Source organism: Embiotoca jacksoni, unplaced genomic scaffold (assembly GCF_022577435.1).
Source record: "Embiotoca jacksoni isolate LCO1_2020_lvr unplaced genomic scaffold, fEmbJac1.0.p SCAF_10, whole genome shotgun sequence".
In the NCBI taxonomy this organism is placed as follows: domain Eukaryota; kingdom Metazoa; phylum Chordata; class Actinopteri; family Embiotocidae; genus Embiotoca; species Embiotoca jacksoni.
The window spans coordinates 1,589,184-1,611,646 of NW_027185230.1; the positions used below are offsets into that span (position 1 = coordinate 1,589,184).

General features: G+C 40.6%; 2 protein-coding genes across 4 annotated transcripts in view; one reads left to right on the forward strand and one right to left on the reverse strand.

The window, feature by feature from the left end:
• Window positions 1-870: 870 nt before the first annotated feature.
• On the forward strand, window positions 871-5,489 carry spag8 (sperm associated antigen 8). 3 transcript variants are annotated; one of them, XM_069159340.1, is made up of 6 exons: window positions 880-1,005; window positions 2,422-2,572; window positions 2,826-2,871; window positions 4,045-4,159; window positions 4,754-4,816; window positions 5,325-5,489. In XM_069159340.1, the coding sequence occupies exons 1-6, from the start codon at window positions 937-939 to the stop codon at window positions 5,430-5,432; spliced, it is 552 nt and encodes a 183-aa protein (XP_069015441.1). In that variant the 5' UTR covers window positions 880-936; the 3' UTR covers window positions 5,433-5,489. The 3 variants fall into 3 exon arrangements, with proteins under 3 accessions (XP_069015443.1, XP_069015441.1, XP_069015444.1); XM_069159343.1 differs by lacking the exon at window positions 880-1,005 and adding an exon at window positions 1,161-1,243; XM_069159342.1 differs by lacking the exon at window positions 4,754-4,816 and having other exon boundaries at window positions 871-1,005.
• A 3,601-nt stretch (window positions 5,490-9,090) lies between these two features.
• Window positions 9,091-22,463, reverse strand: part of npr2 (natriuretic peptide receptor 2) — a 63,216-nt gene continuing 49,843 nt past the window's right edge. The window contains exons 16-22 of the mRNA XM_069161284.1: window positions 19,209-19,355; window positions 18,447-18,570; window positions 16,684-16,752; window positions 16,370-16,544; window positions 13,644-13,742; window positions 11,633-11,724; window positions 9,091-9,655 (exon numbers count right to left, since the gene is read on the reverse strand). Of these exons, the coding sequence (XP_069017385.1) occupies window positions 9,593-9,655; window positions 11,633-11,724; window positions 13,644-13,742; window positions 16,370-16,544; window positions 16,684-16,752; window positions 18,447-18,570; window positions 19,209-19,355 (769 nt within the window). The 3' untranslated portion in view covers window positions 9,091-9,592. The remainder of the gene's footprint in view (window positions 9,656-11,632; window positions 11,725-13,643; window positions 13,743-16,369; window positions 16,545-16,683; window positions 16,753-18,446; window positions 18,571-19,208; window positions 19,356-22,463) is intronic.

The following is a 22,463-nucleotide window of genomic DNA, read 5'->3' on the forward strand; positions in this document are numbered from 1 at the left end:
CAGCTGTCTTCTGGAGACCAGATCTGCTTCTGTGCTCACCTAAAAGAGTGTGAAGAAGACCTCTGCTTCACCCTCCTGTCTGTAACCTCACACGCTTATTTAAGTGTGACTACAATGTTTAACACAAAACACGTCACTTTTACAAATTCAGAAAAGATGTATTCTTTTTTTTTTTCAGACAGATCGTACTGAAAAAAGCCAAAATATACTGTATGTACTCTGTATCCTTTTGGAATAACTGAGAGCTTTTGATGATTCATTACAATGTAATATTAAAAACATTGAAGGAGGCAAGGTGTTTCATTGCAGGAAAACCCAGTGTACAGTACATTAAAATGTAATGCATATGACAACCAGTAACATGCACACAAAAATAAACCATAAAATACAAATTTAAAAAAAAAAGGCAGCAGGAGGAAGAAAAAAAGTAATACTGATGTCAAAAGAATATCAAAGATCCCCTCCAGACATGTTTTAAGTTGTTTAGAAAATAGTCTGATTAAGAATGTGTGTCAGTTATGCTTTTGTCCACAAAAAGACTCAATTATCTTGTAAAAACCCTGAAAATATATTTCTCCTTTCCACTCAAATTTCCAGAATTTATGAATTTGCAGATGTGTCCAAATTTATTTCATTTCTATTGTTTAAGTGCTGGACAGAAACTGTCTCATACTTCGTTGTAAAATCCATTTCCATTTCATGATACTTGTGAATGTTGCACTTCCAGCTGAGGAATTTATGACAAATAGCCTCTTAGTTTGTTCCGTTGTCATGGTAACACTTCCGTCAACTGAAGCCTGTTGCTAAGTGAAGGAGAGTCGTAACTTCAGCCAGAGGACAGGGAATGTCCCATTTAACGCGACAGTCAGTTATTCAACGTTACGTCGGGTCATTTTTTTTTTTTTCTTCCATTTTAGTTGTTGTCTTGTTGCTACAATGAGCGGCCATCAAACCAATGAGGAAAATTGTGTTGGAAAATGTCTCCTGCACAACTTGGCTGAAGAGGTGAGTGCAGTCAGCGCTGGTCTGAGTTATCCTCCTGAATGTTAGTTAACGTCTCAGTCAAACTCACTCAAGACATGACTGAAAAATAAACGACTAATTTGTTAGTTTCACTTCGTTAACACCACGACCGTGTTTTGTTTTTTTTCCGTATCATTAGACCGAGGAACAGACATAACTTCAGACCTTTATCACAGGAAACTCAACCTGACACACGTGGACCTCGTAATTCCTGTCATTAGTGAGTCATTAGTGTCATTAGTGAGTCATTAGTGAGTCGTTAGTGTCATTAGTGAGTCGTTAGTGTCATTAGTGACACAGGTACACCTGTAGTGTTTGACAGGTCAGGTCGCCAGCGGACTGGTTGGACCGCATAAGACTGGATATAAAAAAAAAAAAAAGTCACACCATCACCTTTTTCTTTGTGATATGTTTGCCCTCCCATTTGATACAATCTTTATATAATGTTATTTGTTTAGATAATTAGAGAGGAGTTGCTGGTGTATTTTGTTTGTGAGAATCCTTTTGGATCACTTCGACCCCACGGTGACGTCATCATGTTAGAAGAGGCTGTGCATGGTTCAGGAAACCCCCCGGGGTCTAGATACTGGTGGTGGTGGTGGTGGTGGCGGGAAGAAAGGGATGCTGAAGATCTGGATGAGATGACTCTGATGAGCTCAGTTGGAAGAGGATCAAAGTAAAATGCACTGAAATAACAACTGATGAAGGAGAACAGATTTGAAGTCTGACAGGGACGGCATGATGAGCTATCTGAGATCGTGGCGAAATCTGATTGCTTTACCGTGGACACCCGTTGTCAGCTGATTAGAGGAAGCGGCGAGAGGGGGGAAGACTTGAGAATAGATGAAGCCTAAAGATAAAAAAAAATAGTCCACCTGATTGAATTGGAAGTGTCCTTTCAGCTGGCGTACTTCCTTTTTTGATTTAAAGCCTATGTATCAGTGTATTTTCATCCTCTTCAAAATACTTGTTGATTAGTTGTTTGATCTATAAAATGACAAAAATCACCATTGAAAGAACCAAGAGCTTATGGTGACCTTCTCAAAAAATATATATATATTTTTTTTTTGTCTGAGCAAAGGTCCAAAACATACGACATTCAATTTACTGAATATAATTGCATTTGAGATGATGATGTAAACAGAAATCCAAACTGCTGCCAATAAATTTTGTTTTGATTTATGGATTAATTAAACAAATCAGAACACAGATTTAGGTGATACAAAGATAACGAGTGAACATTGAAATAATAAACTGTAAATAGCACTGTCAAGAGTATTCATCTTAAATTGATACCTGCCATTGAACATCACCATCTTTACAGCGGTAGTATTTATATCATTGCTTCTAACCAGAATGCATTTTTTTCATCTTAACCCCGTCTGTCCTTTAATTCAGGGAGCTCTTGACACCGAGGAGACAAAGATGCAAATCCGGAGACACGGACACAAAGGGATTCTGACGATGAACCAGGAGGCTAAAATGGAGACTATGACCACGTTGAAAACAGCTTATGTCACTCCGAGGAGTCCAGGGGTGAGGCTGAAGGGTACGTGTCTTTGTCTCTCACCTGCCAGAGTAAGGAACTGTTGAATGTGTAGAAGCCACATACAGACTGGACAAGTATTTCAGAGGAGCCGAACAGATTTCATTCAGGTGGAGGTGTCCTAATACCAGATTACAGCGTTGGCAGAGACACTGAAAACCGCTGTGACCTCTTTTTTTTTTTTTTTATTGCGATTCAAAGTCTTTTTAGAGGATTTGCTACGTACGTTCAGCTCATCTCTCTTTTTATATTTCAGGCATCCGATGCGAGCTTTTGGAGAAACGTGCTGCCCAGATGACAAGGTAAATCAACTATGAACAAGTCTTTTGATATATAATATAGAAATGAATTATTTCTGGAAACAATTTTGTTTATGGAAACGAAGACCACTGCCCGAGCGTGTCTTGCGGGGAACATGTTGGAGGAGAGTGATGTAATATTGACACGCCTGGGTTTGTTTTACTGTTCAATCCCAGCTGTAATACCTTTTAAATCAGATTTTATGGTGTTGTTTTACATGGAGGCCAGTCATCTTTATAAAGTCTATCCCCACAGATGTGGGGTGGTTAACATCCCGCACGAGTTAGCTGCTCATAAAGAACTCAAAGCGGCGTGTCTTCCATGAAGACAAACTTGTCCAGTAGTAGACAGTGTCTCACCCCTCAGTTCTGAGCCATACTCTTAATTTCCTGGATTTAATGATTAGACACCAACGCTGCTTGATTCATATTGTGTGACTGTGCGGCTGAGCGCTCAGAGGTTTTGTATTTACTGGCTGTTATGTTAAACACAATTATAAATTGGTATAAGGTCTCTGTTCTTCCTGGTGTGGATGGTCCTGCAATATGTGACCACGGAGCCACCGAGTGTCATGTAATGATGATGGTATGAATAAACAATTGCTTATATCACCAGTCTTAAACGGCCTACATACCATCAGCTCACCCACACAGTTGTTTGCATCTATTAGAGCTCTTTGCAGGGCTGTGTGGGCATGAGCAGACTGTGCTTGGCTGCTCGTGTTCCTAAACCCGCCAGACAATTTACACCTTCACTGTTTTTGTGAATGCGTCCTTGTTTCCGTCACCGCGTCGTTTCCATGTGTCTCGTTCATGCGTTCAGAAAATGTCCAGAGAATTTGAGGAATGGGAAACCCATCCATTATTCTGACATGTTCATGCATCATTTCAAGATGGTTACCCTCACTATATTGTGATATTGTGTGTTATATTGGGAGCAATATTAGCCTTTTTTTTTATTTTTATTTTTTTTATTTGTCTGTTGACATTGTTGTGATGAGGTTTCAATGCCAACGTTTTTGGTTCACCCAAAGAGGTGAAAACATTTCATTTAATAATCATGTAATTACTTTATGTTACTCCTTAGAAAAGAAATACTTCGATGTGCTGAATCACGATGAGGCAGACGGACCAGACTCTGTTTGGTGCTCACGTGTCATCTTTTTGTTTCCACAGTGAAAAGGCTCACGCCGAACGAAACCCTCCGACTCTCCAAACTGAGTACTCCTCCACAAGCCACACGGATTTCTGTGTCAAGGGATTTGTGCCCCGCAAACCTGAAACAACACAAGTATGTGTAGGTGTATGTTCTCTGTGTGTGTGACGAAGCATTTAACGGTCACGAACAGGGATGAGGTCAAATTTATGATGTTCAATCTGAAAAAAGTGCTTTGTCTGAAATGCAGCTTCAGGTTTGGAAGTGACTTTAAGATTCTGATCATTATGTTGCACCAGTTTAACATCTGATTGGTTCATCTGTTTGTTGCATTTGTGTGTTTTCATCTCTTCTATATATAACTGGCTGTTTGAATGACGACCGAGAATTTAAGATTGAATGTGACAGTAAAAGACTAAAGAGATATTTGTTGCAGTAAAACCAGGTATTAAATCTCCCATGAAGAACATCATCAGATGTCAAGTGCAGCATGAATTTGTATTATGATATTGCCATTCATTTACATATGCCAGTTAATTCCTTAATATCAATAATATGAAACTAATCGTCATAGCTTGTTGATACAAACTACACATGGCTGTGCAAAATGTTTAGTCCATCTCTGATGTAATTATTACAATAATCAAAGCACTTTATCTGATCTATAAAAATGTTGCAAAATACTCTTCATTACTTCTCACTTCATTTTTGTTCCTGTCTCATTTCCAGGTTCATGATTATAAAACTGATCAGGCCATCACATTTTGGAGTGACAATTTCCAGCGCATACAGGTGTGTCATTCTGGGTTGTTTTTTTTAATTTACTGTTGTCATCATATTTTTGTTTGGGTCAATCCAAAAGCCTCATTAAATAATTTCAGTTTCTTATAGGTGATTGATTTATGGGCCAAAAAGGATATGTGATCTGTGTGAGAGAGATTTACTCTAATGATGAACACTGTGGTCGGTAGCATGTGAGCAGCTGTTTGTTCTCTAATGACATACAGTCACTAATGGCGCCAGATAATATGTCTGAGGAGAAAGCAGCAGCAGCAGCAGCTCTTAGAAGAGTTGCTCTTATCCACCAAGGTCGGGCAGAAGATGATTATTGACTCTGTATTCAAAGCTCTTTCCCATTACTGCCTCTCTGTACGATGTATGTTTGAATGCTTATTATAATTTTGTGTCATAATCCTCAGTGTTGATGTCTTTAACTCACTTTCAGAGCATATGGCCCGGAAGACATCAAGACATGATTAATGACAGTGGAACATTCTTCTTGTGTTGTTCTGTGTCTCAGGGTATGACCGCTGCACAGACCTCGAAAGCACCGTTCAGGAAGTCAGCGCTGTTCACCACACCGATCAGCAAGCGGCTGGATGAAGAGGAGCTGCCACCTGACAGCTGAGGCTGCATGTCAGAGTATCATTACACCAGTTCATTACCGGTTCATATTAAAGTAATAATCCACTTTAACTCAGTGATGGTGACTTTGGTGTGTTTTTTTTTGTACTGCATTTCACCAGGACTCTGATATCTGTGCACTGACTGTAATTCCCATGGTGTTCAAAATGCTGAAGCCATTTCATGTATATCTTACAAATGCATGTATGGAAAGATGCTTAAGTAACTGCAGTGTTCCTGCCTTAAAAAAAACGCACAAACATCAATACAGTCAGCTGGTGTAATGACAAAACACAGACAGCAAGACACAGACACTTGGATTTTAAACCAGCCAAACAAACGGTCTCTGAACTTATAACAAAACACTCTCACAGGTTTATGTTTTATGGATTTAATGAGAAACATTTCCCTCCATGTTTGACTTCCTAATAATGTATTTGTATTTGTCAGCACAGTGTGTGACATCTTTCAGTTTAGACCCAAAGTGTTAACGGTGACACGCAGAGCTGAGCGCAGCCACAAAACAGCAACTAAAACAAAGACAAGATGCGGCTTCATGGATCCTCATGTTTTCTGATCGTCCTGATAATCCTGATCTCTGCACAGTTGCTCATCCTGACATCCTCATCCTCATCTTCATCTTCTTTTCCTCTCCATGTTTTTTGTTGGTACATGCCTTTTGTCTGTTTAGTCAAAGTACCAGACCAAACCAGCCTGCTACAAAAACAAAGAGAACTCAGTGATCTACAAACTGGAAAGATTTACTTTAATACCATAAGAATACACCTGACAGCATGACTACGTGTCCAGTGTTGTTGACAGTGTTGTTGACTGTTGTTGACAGTGTTGTTGACAGTGTTGTGGCAATCCTAACGTTGGACTAAATGTACAGCACTTTAGGATCATGAATTCTTCTTCCTCTGACCCTCATATATTCACCTGTGGAACCTTCCATAAATACAAGTAAACTACCTTTACAAAGGTTTAGCAGCTACGTTTGAGTTTTCACTTCAAATTGTTTAAAGTTGTATCATAATCTGAAATGAGGATTTCTTTGTTTAGTGATTGGCTGGTGCTGCTTTAGTTTGGCAGAGACTCAGTTCAGTCAAGGAACTCTCCACTCAGAGCAAATGATTTTATATACTGATAGATTCTTCTGTTTGTTTTCTCCGGGTGCTCCGGCTTCCACGCACACTCCAAAGACATGTCTGCTGTGGTTAATTGGTGATTTCTAAATTGAAGTGGTGAAGATGTGAATGGTTGTCTGTTTTTCTGTGATGGACTGGCAGCCTGTCCAGAATGGAGTCTGCCTCCCAACGAGGTCAGCTGGAATAAGCTCCAGAAGCTCCAGGCGCCCTGTGATCCTGTCCAGGATAAACAGGGTCTAGATAATGAATGGATGGATGGATCGTCTACTTAAGGGAGCTCTCCATGAATATAAGCAGAGACACGGAGTCTTCTGAGGAGAACAAAACAACCCCCGAACACACTTGAACATTAAATCCTAGTAAACAAAAAAAAAATGTAGCACAAATCTTTAAGGCTTCTTTTTACATTACGGTGGTCTTTACTGGCCGATTAACATTAGGTGTACCTTGACAGGTTTGAAACAGCTGGGATGGAGCCCGGCCGCTGACCCTGCAGAGGGTAAAGCAGCTTTCACCGGTGGAACTCAATCCAGGTCACATTTCACAAGTTTGCTTTTTTCTTTTCAAAGTGACGGCAACTTTAGTACTTACTGTGGCTGCAGCTGACTGTGATTTGCCCTGTTTCCTCATGCAGTCCGCACCATGCAGGGGTTGTTTGTTCACAGGCTCCATTATATCTCTGTTGCCTTTTGCAAACTCTAATTATTCTTATCAAATGATGCAGAGCAACAAAAAGCAGCACTTTCCTGCAGCACCAGGTACATATTTTTCTTTTGTCCTTGAGCTGAATAAGAAGAAAAGCAGCACAGAGGAGAGCGTCCCCGCCTTCACAAAGATGTGTGCTCACAGGCCGCAGCATGCAGACGGGAATTGTCGGGAATCACAGATTCATATGTGTTCTGTCAATCAGAGGACAATTCACAGCTCTGCTGATCCTTTCTGAGCTTTCAGCAGGGATTAGTAGGTGGTAGCTATGGCGACAAGTAATTTTAGCTTTTATTTATGCAGCTTTTCTCTCCAAACATTTCATTATCTCATGAGATGATACAGGAAAACCAATTTGCCACTGAAGCACGAGGCCTCGGAGCAAATTTGTGCTCAACATTTCAAATTAAATGTGATATGCAATTTTCATGTTTGTTCCAATTTAATTTCACTTGTTTATGTGTTGCTATGTCATACAGCAGATGGGGCATTTCTCTGATCTGGACCAATAGATGACCCACTGAGATCATTTCCATGTCAGTGGATATGTTTGGATGTCCTGGTGGTTACACGTGTGTACTATCATTGTTTTAACATCATGTAAGTGAATGTACTTCATGTGAAGCAGGTCCTATTTACTGTCAGTTTGCACCTGTTATGTATTAACATCTAATTCCAGTTGCAAAGTTAAGCATCCAATTTTTCACAATTCCAAAAGTTGGAGCAGGATTTTACACTCACTGCTTTTCTGAGCTTTTCCAGAATCCTTAAAATCTTCAAACCATCAGGGTAAAAGATTTTTTACAAAACTTTCATTGTTTCCAAATCTAAACAAAGGTTGTGGTCAGAAATTAAACGTGCGTCTGCTCAATTAAAATGTAAATAAGGTTATATTTGTCTGTGTTAATATTGAATTTGATTGTATCATGTTCATAATTTTAAATCCCTTAAACATCTATGTTTTTCACTCGGGAATCACCAAATCTGTTTTATTATACAAGACACGAACTCCCTCAGTGAATTCACGTAACAGATATTTAAATGAATTCTGAGAAATGTTCGACGCATACAGCCTTTTTCTTTTTTTTTTTTTCAGTGTGCTTGGAGGAGTATTTGTACTTAAGTGTCTGGGCTGTATGGAAGGGCGGAAAATAACAAATGACAAGATGACAGGCAGCCTGGTCAGTCGAGAGAAGTTAGCAGGTCAGCGTGGGGTTCAGCGGAGACCTCCGTACCGCTCGCTGTGGCTCTAACAGGCGCTGGCAGTGTGTCACGGTGAGAAAGTGGGCGGTAATTACTGCAGTGCAGGAGGGGAAGATGTTCTCCTGCAGAGATGAAAACACACACACACACACACACACACACACACACACACACACACACACACACACACACACACACAATGCCTATCCCCCCCATTCCAAAACTGATAATGAGCATCTAATGAGCGGTGATGTCATCACAACAAAAGAGCCACATACAGGCTGCTTGCTACCAACTGTATTTCCTCCGCATCTCCTCTCATCTGTCCACAACTGCTCTCAGTTAATTAGGCTGCAGATGCATCAGGCTGTTTTTCTGAGGCACACTTGTTGTATTTTAGACATTAATAATATAATATTCCTGGTTTTAAATGGATAAGTCTAATACGTGGCGGATAAATCTGTCAAACTGTCATGACTTGTGTGTGTGTGTGTGTGTGTGTGTGTGTGTGTGTGTGTGTGTGTGTGTGTGTGGGAGGGGGGGATGTGTGGGAAGGGGAGAGGGGGGGGGGGGTAAATGCTGCCGGTCCATAAATGAAAAAAAGAGTGTTTTACTCCGTTTATTGAACAAAATATTTTACAGTATCTTAGATATACATATATACATATTATCTTGTACTGTGTAACATGGTGATGAACCCCTGCAGTGACATCGATTTCAACGCTGTGTCTCCAAACTTCAATGGATGTTTCAAGGAAATAGTAATACACCATTGACTTCCAAACACATTATACAAATCTTAATATAGAAAGCACAAAAAATAAGAATTTATCAGTGAAAAGTACCCACTCTTAGGACAGAGATTCTTCATACAAAACAACTTTTATATATTTTTTTACTTTTTTTTTTTTTTTTCTTTTACTGTTACAGTTTGCAGGTAATAAATATACCTGGAATTCCCTCCATTTGTGTTGTATGGTGTTGTTCACCCTTCCTCTGCAGGCAAATCACCATTAAGGACTTATTCTAGAACAAATAAAGTAGTGACTCGGCCACTGGAGCTCCTGCTGGCGTCTCCGCTGCTGCTGCCACATTATCAGCAGGCCTCTCAGATAACATACACATCAGTCTTCTCCCCAAGAAGCCAATAAGTTCTCATTTTGCCTTTGCCCTGGAAAAACACAGAAATCAATAGGTTCATCAATGGAGATGAAGGTGGAGGGGGGTGAGGGGAGGTTGACATCCTCTATTAGTTCTGCGCTTTATTTAAGGGTGACCCTGAAGCTTACACTGGCTGAACTGCTTCTGCTTCCACCTCCACCTTTCTCTTAAATGATGCATAATGTATAATCCAACCATGTACATTTAAAAATGATGTCGTCAAGTGGAAACCTTATTTCTCAAAAAGGTCATCATTTTCTTAAGGGGCGATGAAAAAGACTACTCCTATGCATTGCAGCACCGTGACCCACTCGGAGGAGGGGAAAGTTAGAACCTTCGTGAATACATATTTCAAGTTATGTCGCTCGAGCAACATCTGCACGTGGTTTTGTGACCACTGGCTCATGTGTATTTGTGATTTCACCGTGGACCTGAAAATGTAGCAGAGGACACATCGAATTTTGTGTCACATTTTTGGGGAACAGAAATGAAGTCACCGGGAGCCAAATCTGGTGAGCGGGATGCTGGTGGGGAAAGTATTGTGTTGTGGGCAAGAAATGTGTGCGTTTTGTCACGCTGGAGAAATAAAGTGCCATCATGCTACAGAAAGTCCCAGTAGAACTTAGTCTGGCTTTGGGAAACGAATTCAAAGTGCAAAACCCCACGAATATCAAGGAAAACCCACGTGGTTGCACTCCTCACATAACAGGCCTTCTTTGGTCTCTGACAGTTGCTTTCTGCCCCTCTTGAAACACAAATGTCACTCAAAACACCTCATCCAGCTCTTTGCTTCATGGCCATCAGCTTTCGGAAGGATTTCAAGGGTCTCTATTGCCGATTTCCAGAGTTTGACTCAAACTTTGATGTGCACTCTCTGCTCAAGTTTCATGTCCGTGGTAACATCGCATGTGCACGTACAAGTGATCATAAAACCATGTTTAACTCAGGCGCTGATGTTGATGGAGCGATGAAACGTGGAATACTTACTCTCACAGGTTACAACTTCCCAGAGCTTTGTGCACGTCAGTGTTTACTGTTCACCCGCAAAAGGAGCAGACTCCTGATTACCCCTGATGACGCTGGAAGGTTCAGTCTGTGATGTCAGTACAAATAGGGCTAAAAACCCAATGGAATCAAAAATAACTACTGTAAGCTCTTCAAACAAGTGATGACACTCATCAAATTTTAGGAATCTAAAACGAACTGTATGAAATATGATATACACATGCAGACTTAACCGTAAACCCTTACAAATGCTTGAATGAGGGCTAACTACTGATGTGATGACATTGGCTTTGGCTGATACTGTAAAGACAACGCTGGCAGCGAACAGCTACTGCATGCTCGCTGCATCGTGGAAAATATCCTTCAAATTAAAAACCCAGCAGGATAAATTAGTCAAAATGAGTTCGACTATTTTTTTCACACACACTTCAAAATGGTCCCCCAAACCACTTTTGGGTCACAATCCACCAGTTGAGAACCATTGTGTTAAAAGAATAGTTAATTGAAAACTTTGGTGGAGAAACACTTGACCTGCCATTGTGTCTTAATTATTAAAGTTATTTACCTCAAAGCTGTTATATTTAAAGATCTCTAAAGAAGCCTTTAAAACCTTTTGTGTGGACCGTCTGTTACAGTAGAACATGAACTCCTCCTCAAGTTCCTAAAATCTTCCCCTGAGGACACAACCTCAGTGTCCTCAATCGACCCTGATTTTACAGAGTAAACTATTAATCAATAATGGAAATCATTATTTGTAGGTCCATCCAGTAACATATGACTCTTTATTTATCTAATCTTATTCCAGAACAGATTAATTAAAAAAAAAAAAAAAAAAAATGAAATAATTCAAACTGCAAATGTAAATACAAATAGATTAAAAAAAAAAATTCATGTTTTCATGCCTAAAATCTGATGCCAACCGACTTCATTCAGATGTGTTCTGCAGTGTGAGCACGTTCAGTGGTACGATGTCGCCTCTTACCTTCATTTCTACATCTCCTCGTAACTGGAGATCAAAGTAACCAAACTCATCCAGCACTTCTTTGGTGGCCGAGGATAGGTGGATCTTTAAGGCTGCAAGAAAACAGATGACATTTTCACAACGTGAGGGACAAAAACAACTGTAATATCTAAAATACCTCAACCAATACAGCACACGAGCCGGTCCCTTCGGTCCCATCAGCAGCTGAAATGCTAACGGCGATGAAAACTGGTATTGTTTTGTCCAATTAATGCACACAGTGCAGAGATGTGAGACGCCGTTCCTGCCTGTGAAGCTCGGAGCTGCACAGTTTATCGCTGGCTAAGGGCCCTCAGCTGTAAGTCCTATCAATTATTTACCAGAGGAGGCACAATACAGGAAGCGGCTCAGTAGTTAATCAATACATCTGATGATTCACTCGCAACGTATCCAACCACAGTTTCATAACACGAGCTCCTGTCACTGCCAGTTAAGGACAGAAATGTCAGTGTGGAAAGTATTGGACTCAGCAGGTCAATATGTCTTCTATTCAGCTTAGAAATCATATTTGAGCTGAACACTAGTTCCTCTACTGGATCCAAGCACATGAACAGATACCTGTTTCCTTTAAGATAAGAAGTGATGACACAGAACAGTTACACTGTGATGACAAGGAAGCAAAAGTTTTGTGCAGCTAAAAAGTTGCCCTTCATAAGTACAAATTTGAAAGACATGTACAGCATAGTGCTTTTAAGCTTACCAATGAAATTACATTGACCATCTTATTCACATAAAATCATAGTATTCTCTCTCTCCTGCTGATGTTCATGTGCTCTTAGTGTCTCCTACGTCACTGACTTTGAGCTGCCAGTCAAGATGAGAGATCGAGGGACTGACACTGACCAGAAAACATTTAGAAAAAATTGGATGACTGTTTTTCACAATAATGTCAAAATGTTTTATTTTAGATTTAGAAAGCAAATTTTCTGTGAAATATATCACATTTGGATGAAATGTAATTTCATCCTCCATCCAGATACATTTTTGGGACCTACATAGGAAGGAATTTGGGCATCTTGGACACAATGACATCACAAACCGAACATAAAGGATTAATTTCAATGTTGGTGCTGCACAGAACGTTAGAGGACATGTCTGGTGGTTTTTATAATAATTACATCCAATTACGAGGTCTGTGTGTCCAAAGCCTGATAGATCTGAATCCTCAGAGCTCCATTGTTGTATATAACAATGAGCCACACTGTTGGGTGACATGTTCCTTCAGTACCATGAACAGACACATGTTTTGTTTTGTTTTTAAAACAATCCCAAATACACCTAAGAAGTATGAATCCCCAGCTAAAAGTAGTCCACGACAAACTCAGACTTTATGCCTGTTTGGTTAACGTTTGCTAAAACTGTCTGTAAGTCAACTTATTAATGAGTCAGATAATTGTTCCAGCATTGAATCTGGTGGATTGCTGACATTTAGAAACATATTGAATATGCATATACAAAGTAATTAATTTGCATATTTATTTGCAGGTCTGTCTGCAGGAATACATTTTTATAATCTCTCAGTTGAAGTTGTTGTGAATGTCTAAAAGTCCAAAGTTACAGACTTATCTCACATCCTCAATCCTTAGACCGTTTATTTGGATAAGGGAAAAAAAAAAAAAAAAAAAAAAAAGAACAAGTAGGAGAAACATCAGGAAGAGCAGAACAGCAGGGATTCTTCTATACGGACGCAGTATAGAATATGGCGATACTGAATGACAGATAAATCTATTGTACACAGCAGAGTGACAGCAGAGTGACAGCAGTCTCCAAGACAAAAAAAAAATCACTTGGAAGTCCTGTTCAACTGTGAAAAACAGCAGATAATGAGGACAGTGTCACCGGTACAGAGATTTGTGTAAAACTTGTTCCTCCCTGCTGAAACTCCAAATCTGTGACGAGACATCAGGTACAAAAATCCAACAGGCTCCAGAGTGAAAGAACCAGAACAAACAGAAGTGACAGTGATACTCACCTTCTCCGTTGGACTCCATTCGGGATGCCGTGTTGACAGTATCTCCAAACAGACAGTATCTGGGCATTTTCAACCCAACCACACCGGCACACACCGGACCTATAAAACACAAGCTAGATATAGTCACATTTTACAATGAAAAAAACAAAAACACAATCATACCTGGACGGCTCGGAGCTGCAGCCGTTATCACACAACCACCTCAGTGAAAATGTCATTAGAGAAGAAGACAGAGGTGTGAGTGACTTGAAATTGTGCACAGAAAGCTTTAAATTACTCTGACAAAGCACGATGGTCCTCTCCTGTTGCATGTCGAGTATCTAAATAAGAAAATAAACAGCGGCGCCATGAGCTGATGCAGTCGAAATACTGTCACAAGCCTCTCTTGTTGGATAAAACATCCGGAGTGTTTAGGTCCACTCCGTATGTGGACATCCAGACGGGGGGAAGTTACAAATCACACTTGCCCCACGCTTGATGCACACTCTAGGTACACCTAACTAAAGTAATACAGTAAGAGTCAGGAATAAATCCGTCCTCCATGAAGGTTTTTGTTAAAAGAGTTTAAAGAGGTGTTTATTCAACTTTTTGCTTGTTCTCATCCCAGGGCATCACATACTGTCGTGTTGTCACTGCTTACTCGTTGTTGCTCAGACATACACTCAAGGTGCTTTAGGTTTACGCACCAAAACCACGTGGTTATAGGTTCAGGAGAAGATTTTGGTCAGGGTTTAAATAAGTCATTTCATTCATGCAAAATAAATCCATGTTCACGGCTCTCTTGAACATCAGTCTTCTGGGGGAAAGCTCTGTGTTTGTTCAATCCAACAACGCTGACCTTTTACCTACGCTGACTTTGTCACTCTCTCTAATCCATCACATCACCTCCTCCTTCATCCCTTATTCTTAAACCCGGGTGGTCGCGGTGCCAACGCCAAAGGACACCTTGAGTGCATCTCTCCGACGCCAACATCTTTGCCAAACATCAGTATTTGACGCTCTAGGAATGAAAACCGGCTCCATTTTGGAGGCTGTGGTTCGTGCTGCTGTTGAACTGCATTCTTGTAAACTTTGAGATCTTCACAAAACGGGGTGGACAAAATATCAGAAACAGCTCCCGACAACAGCACTGCAAACTACTAAGATGGAAATGATTTCTATTCAGTACTAATACATCTTCAGTGAGTCAGTGTTTTACTCATTCAGTATTAGACAGGAAACAATGTTTTCATATTCAGACACTGTCACGTATGTCTATTTATGATTCAGTACATTCTAGTGCAAATTGACTGAGGATGAGAAGAAATGTGCCCTGGTTGGTTGCTAAAATTTTCAGAATTTATTACATGCATCTACATGCAACAGAAAGAGAAGAGAGAGGCTGTGTATCAGAAATCCTGATGCTATATTGATACATTTTCCCACGACATATAATGTTATAACAGCTGCATTTCCTCGCAGTGGGAGTTGAAACTAAATACATTCTCATAACTGTAGTATTCAAGTAGTCTGATTCAGACCTTTGAATCTTTGATTCATTCAAAAAGAAATGTATTTTTTTTCCAGGTCAAAAAAATGAGGCCGATGGTTGACCTGCAACAGCACCGAGTGCTGCTAGAAAAAAAAAAAAGCCTCCGGCTCCATAGACTCCCATTCAATTAATCTCATAAAATTCTTAGTCAATGTATTTTTTACATGATTAGTTTTCTGGCTGTCCATCTGAAAATAATCCTGTCATTAATTAGAAAATAAGCTTGAAAAAGCTGTGTTTTTGAAAGCGTGTCTGTTCGATTGACAGGCCTATGCTGCAGTCAGGTCACAGCTATCGGTGGGCGGGACGTAGTATCGCTGGGTTTCCAATCAGATCGAGTCGGATCCACTGTCGTCCAAATATGGTCACTTCCTGCTCCAAACCACTCCGAACTAGCAAGATGGCGCTGGCCAAAATCCAAAGTCACAACCTAAGAGCGGCTGTTCACAAACCAATGGGCGACATCACTGTCGGTTACCTCTTGGTTGTAGCCTGGCTCCGCCCACCTCTTACTCACAGCTGCAGTCTTATCTGTGATTACAGTCTGTTTGCGTCAAGGTTTGCTCAGAGTCTCTGAACTGCGGACCAATCAACGACCAGTGTGATGATGTTGAAGTTGTTACAATAAAGCTGCGGTGAAAGACTTTTGGCACACAACATACGGTATATGATGGTCAGTGCTGATTGGTTAAAGGCTTCTCCAATAGCCTCAATATTAATCCGAGGTCTGCGCCCGTTAGGATGCAACAACTGGAGACAATCCTCAATGGAGCGTGGCCAGACTCTGTCTATTATCAAAGGGAATTTGGGTCTGGGAACACCAAGATACTCACGTTTCCTATCTGGGCTCAAAGAACAGTTCATGGACTTTAAGCAGAATTAAGAATGGGAAAGTAATCTTTCTAGTCCAGAGCGGGAATCATGGCAACATCAATTAAAAGTAGCAAAAGAAAGCCTCAAAAAGCATTGGGGACAAGCATGGACGAGATCAATGCGGCTCTTGTAAGAGGACGTACTATATTTGTTCATGGATTGGTGTGAACAATGTTCTCTCCTAAACACAAAGAGAAGGACACAGAAAACTGCACATAAAAGAAAATACATGATGAGGTTCAGCCTTTTGTGCTTTGCTCAATGCCACAGCATGATTCAGAGCAATTTGGAGCAATCAGGAGCGATTAGGGCTCAGACTCACCTGTGTGTATACCTATCCTGAGTCTCAGCTGGTCGTTGGGTCTGTGTCGGATCTTGAACGTTTTGACCTGCTCCAACAAGGCCAGCGACATCCCAGCGATCTCTCTGGCGTGGAGTTTGCCGTTTCGGACCGGCAGCCCAGACACCACCATGTAGGCGTCGCCGATTGTTTCCACCTGAAGGACCAATCACAAGAGATCCCAGTACTGAGACTGTCAGTGATTCCTGCAGGACTTTCACAATAAAAAAGACACAGCATGTGTTAACATGAAGTAAGAGACCAAACTTCAGTTAACATCAATTATCCTGACCTACCTTGTACACATCAAAGTTATCGATGATGGCATCAAAACACGTGTACAGATCATTGAGCAACGTGACAACCTGCAGAGAAACAAAGACAAGTTCTGATTCAGTAAAGCAACAGTGCTGCAAGAAGAAGATAAGAAATTAAGTTTTTTTACTTCCTGTATGTCCTCTGAAAGTATTATGGCATCAATGAAAAATGTAAAAACAGTGTAAATCCAACAAGTGTTAAAAAGCTGATCAGATTGGGAGACTAGTGTGTCTGTGAAACCTCACAGTGTCTCACTTTATTTACACCCACTGAGGCTTACTGAAAAACACATTTACAAGATCATAAATCACATCCACAGAGGGAATATTACACACACAACCTGTGTTTAATTTGGAGAATTGCATTAGTTCAGAACATTTGTAACTATGGCAATGTCAGAGGCTGGCTGTTTATTCAAAGACTATTACTGATAATATTTAGGCTTCATTTGAAATGTTCATTTTGTACAATTTGTGTGTAAAAATAAAACCTGCTGGACATTGTGTGCTGTACTTTAACAGTGAACAGTGCAAGGTGAATGTGAATGACCGGGACATACATTTTGTTCAGACTGATAAAGGCCCCTTTCACAAATCACACTCTAACACCTCCATTGTTTACATATGCACAATTTGTGTAACAAAATAATCTAACTTCCCGGCCGGTTGCTGATGTTTTGTTATGTAACTTAATGCATTTCTTCCACCAACAGTCAGTCAGACAATTTGTGAAATAGTGTAAAAACATTTGCTGAAATGTCCACTGTGTTGACCATGTATTTATGTGTGTAGAGCATCAGATACAAACAAAACACAGATGCACCCATCAAAATATTGCTCTGCAGCAGCACTGGTGGTAAAAATTCTACAGATGACCTTGTATTTTAATTATTTATTTGAGTAATTTATCTAGAAGGTGTCTGTTTCTGAGGGACACAACAACTACAGTCAGGACGAGGTGAAGAATTTTCACCTGTACGTGACCTGAGAGGAGCGACTGCGGACACTGTACAGGAGCGGCTACCTCCTCTGTATGTAAGGCTCATGTTCTCCCAAAATTATGCAGTGACGCTTTTCAAAGCAATATTTAATGAAGGGTTTATAGTGTATATATGATGTGGATGTGAGCAGTTTTAAGCATTTATAACATAATTGTCAGCTCCTATAACTCTTCCTGAGTCATAAACTGAGACTGCTGTATGCAGTTGTAGTCATAATAAAATAAATACGTCTTCATAGGAGATAAATACTGCATACTGTCCTTGTCAAGAAGCATAAGTGGTTCTTCACACACTGACAATATAATTAAAGTGCTGAAAATGAGAGGAGCAAATGTTTGTTGTCATGTTCGTCTGACGGGGTGAGATTGTCCGTTAGCGCTCGACCTGCTCTAGCAGGTGAAGTGTTTAGTCTAGAAACCTCACTTTGGTTTTCCAGTGAGAGGGAGATACTGTATGTACGTGGTGGTAAAACATGACTCAACCCTGCGTCAACATACTCTTCTATCTAACAGCTGTGCTATTTTGAGTTGCGGCCCGTGTGTGGGAACACACACAGTGGAACTATGAGACACACTGTAGGTTAGAGACCTGCATCGCGATGCACGAGTAGAGAAAGAGAATTCGCTGCAACTACGATCATGGCCGCTGCTTTTTAAAGGCTTCCAAGATCAGTTTGGGAGTCAGCAAAGGTGTACTTGTTTACTTCACGTTCTCTGTGACGTATTGATCAGTAGTGTGCACCTGTAGCGGCGTGCTCTCCGCAGACATGGAAGTGAAGCCCACGATGTCGCTGAAGTAAATCGTGACGCTGTCGAATGCCTCCGCCTGCACCGTCTCCCCTCTTTTTAGCTGCTCTGCTACTGAACTGCACAAAGACACAGAGAGAAGTGAGGTCAAGCTGTTCCTGCTGCAAGAAAACATATCAAAAAGCATTAAAGGATCAGAGGACAATGAATGGACAAAAACGTCCAACTAAAAACTCGATAATAAAATTTTCTAAAAATGACGTTACGCCTGGCAGATAAACCAGTTATCGGTTTATCTCTGTTAATACTGCTCACGGTCATTTTTGTTTCATCCAAAGACACTGTGAGTTAATCAAATTCACAAATGCGGTGAGAAATAATATCTGTCCTTTCTCTCAGGCCTTTCCGTCTGTCTGTCTGATGGAGGGAAGGTGGAAAAGAGGATAAATGAGAAAGACGGGATTTGCTGCCGTGTTGTTATCCTCACGCCTCTTCTGTCTCGCCTTAATGAGGGGTTCGCTGTCAGCTCTCTCCATTCCCTTTCATCTAAAGTGAGATCGCACCGCGGGGAAATGTGTATCTGTTAATAAAGTACAGCGTTGGGAGGAATCCGGAGTCTTTAATTAATGCAGAGATTTAGCACAGTGTCATTGAGCCACGCTGGTAACTCTCGCTCTATTTTCTGGGTTCATTGGAGTTTTAAGATTTCAGCTGGAAGGACAAAAGTGTGAATAAGGTTGGGATTTTTTATGCTTACTGCGGTAAAATTTGATAGAGGAGGTTTTCGGCCTTCCGTTTCTCCTCAAGGTAGGCCTGCGTCCGCTCCTCCACAAGGTTCTCCAGGTTGTTGGCGTACTGCTCCATCCTGGACAGCAGGTTGTTAAGAATACTGGTGCTGCCCTCCCTGTGGGTCGCACAAGCAGAAACACACAGTAGAAGTAGGTGAGATCCACACAAACTCTTAAGGGTTTTGTGAGGTCACAGTGACCTTTGACCTTTGAAAACAGCACTTTTTGAGAGAGCCGGGAATGTCTCAGGTAGTAAGAAGCTGTCAATGATACTCTGTATATTGTGTGGAAAACATGGAAAAACCGACTTAAACAAGTCGGTAGGTGGATGACTTCAGCTGCTTAATGACTTCATCCAGATTTATAAAACCTCAGGGTATTCCTAATTTGATAATGGGGTCCTGTAATGTTGGGGAAACTCACAACAGGCAGATTAAAAATGAGCAACAGAGGCTGAGGTATCCAGATTTTTTGTTTTTAGCAGTAGTTAGGGCCAAACTTTAAAACCTCCAGAGCCCACATTTCTCATAATCTCTGTGAGACCTGCCCTGCTGGTAAATACCTGCCCGGTTTGTAACGCAGCTTTCCGTTGGAATAATTTTTGTCTCCCAGCCAAAGCTGACATAACAAACACGACACCATCAGGATTACTTTCTCAGACTTGACAAAGCACCTCCAAACCCCCAGACGTAACAAAACACAACACATCACACGATACAGGAGTTTTTGCAGGCTCTGTAAGACTAACAACAAGTGAACTGACCTTTGTGTGTAAAATTGGTGAGCAGTCAGGGTTAAAAGTATGAAAGTACTTTGACTGCAGCAGTTAAATATAGACCCAGTTCAGCTTTATATAAGATGGCAGTTTACATGGCTGTACTCAAAGTATTCAAGTAGCTTTTTCTCCTCTAACATGGCAACCAGTGTAAAGTGGTCCAGGTAAAACACTAGTAACGCATAAAACTGTTCCATTGCAGCATCCAGCGATGTAATGCATTGATTTATTTTGATTAGTATACAGCATCTCTCATGTATGAACACACAGCTGTTGTTCCCTTTTCAGTGTGTGAGGACACGTCTCTATTTTCATCCCTACAAGTGCGATTGTAACATTTCACATTTATTTTAGAATTATGCAACATATGTACAGTATAATGTTTGTGTCTCCGGAGATTTCTACATTCATATGCTTACGCACAGACACACACACACACACACACACACACACACACACAAACACACACATGCATGTACACGCATTTACTCCGACGAAGCAACAAGGTGAGTCATCCACACCACCGTGGCGGCTAAAAGCATCAATGTTTGGCATCCTGCCACATTTCTTCTGGGTCACAGATCCTACACCCACCCACATGTTGTTTAAATTTAAAGAAAAAGACATCAGAGGGAGACATGAAAGGCTGATGAGTATCAACGCACTGAACGCAATCGCACAGGCCACGCACTGTTAACTGCACCACACATCACAGACAGACACATTTTCCCGCCATTGATCCAGTGGTGGTGTGAGCTGAGAACAAACATAATGAGGGACGACACTCAATTTGAATAAGTGATTGAATCTCAGTTTCACTGCAGGTTTAACTGCTTAATTCTTGGTTTGACTGGTGGAGCCGTTTTGCACTTTACAAAGAACCTTCTGTTTTAAACAAGTGGGAACCCAGAGGAGCCAGAGGTTTTTGGCAAGTTAAGGCACTTCTGCATTGGCTTCACTTTTCAGACCCTGGGTCTATGTGCATTTTTATATTCAGTCTATGCTTCAGACCATAGTTGACCTCACCAGGGAAAATGGGAATTCATTGAAAATGATAACTACCTAGAAAACAAGTCTCCAAGATCAACGACCATATAAATTACCCTCTGAATACTACCCATAGCTGCATCTCTTGAATTACTGCCCCCTACTGGCATCAGGGAATATAACATAAACTTGTCATGTTCAATTGGGTCTAAGCACAAATACAGCTTGGTTAGCTTCAGGGAAAGATCCATTTTAGGGTTCAAATAAAGGACCGTCATTGTCATCCTGACAATGAAAAAACATGGTTAAGGTTATGGATAAAAGAAACACAATTTGTCTGAAACAGGAAATGTGATAATGGAAACCACAGAAACTACACACAGGAAAATTGTGCAGAAACTAAATGAATACCTTGAATTATGCACCTTTCACATGCAGTGAGTGAAATAAAATGTAATTCTGTGAAAATTTGAATTAAAAAACAATAGTAACATCTGCTTCAAGGTTTCAACATCTTGTCTGGACCAGTAGTTTGTATTGCTAACTACTCACTACTTAAAGCTACAGTCCACTGTATCAAACTACATAATGAGACTGGAGTGCAGTCGGTAGCAGCATCGCAGCAACCTGTACCATCATGTACGTAAGTAAGCATGATGTGCGGTGTTGAGCTCCACCCTGTTGCCGCCCCGGCAAATTACACCACCAGCGTGACTGGACGGCATTTTCACTGCTAACTACTTGTTGTTGGAAAGATCTTCAGGTAGAGAGCCAAAATTCCTTCTGCAAATTCTTGAATCTGTTTGAATAGGACACACCATGTCCAACAGCTTCCAACAAAATGTGTTTTCTAATTTGGTGTAACCAGTAAGAAAATAAGGACATTTCAAATAACTCTAGGCACGTGTGAATCTAAGTATAATTTGGTGCAAATTTTGGCAATGTATGAATTTTGTATGAAACCTTGAATTTTTTGCATCAGTGCACATCAGGTCACCATAACATTTAAAATGTGAATTTGAACTACAGGCAAGCATGAGTATGAATAATTACAGTGAAGGAGACTGATCTGAATCTCAATATTGCTTAAAACAAAACTCAACTATCTAAAAATAAATAACTGACTCATGAAATGATCCTTTTTCCCCTGAAATAATTCCCAAACTGAGTTGCTAACTGAATTAAATTACTACAACTCTTGAACACATGCAGTCAAAGTTGAAACATGCACAACTGAAATCTGTTGGCTTTTCACGAAGATGTGATGCTGCAACTGCTTTATTCATTGAAAACACTCGTATCTCATATGTCTGAGTCACTTGTTGAAATATCTCAATTCCCAGAGAGAATTACGTAGTTCCAGAAAATCTACGGCTGTGATCAGTCGGGATGTTTGTCTCTCACTGTGTGTATTTTGAGGCAGATCAGGATCCAGATGTGGATTAAAACTTCCAAAGATGTC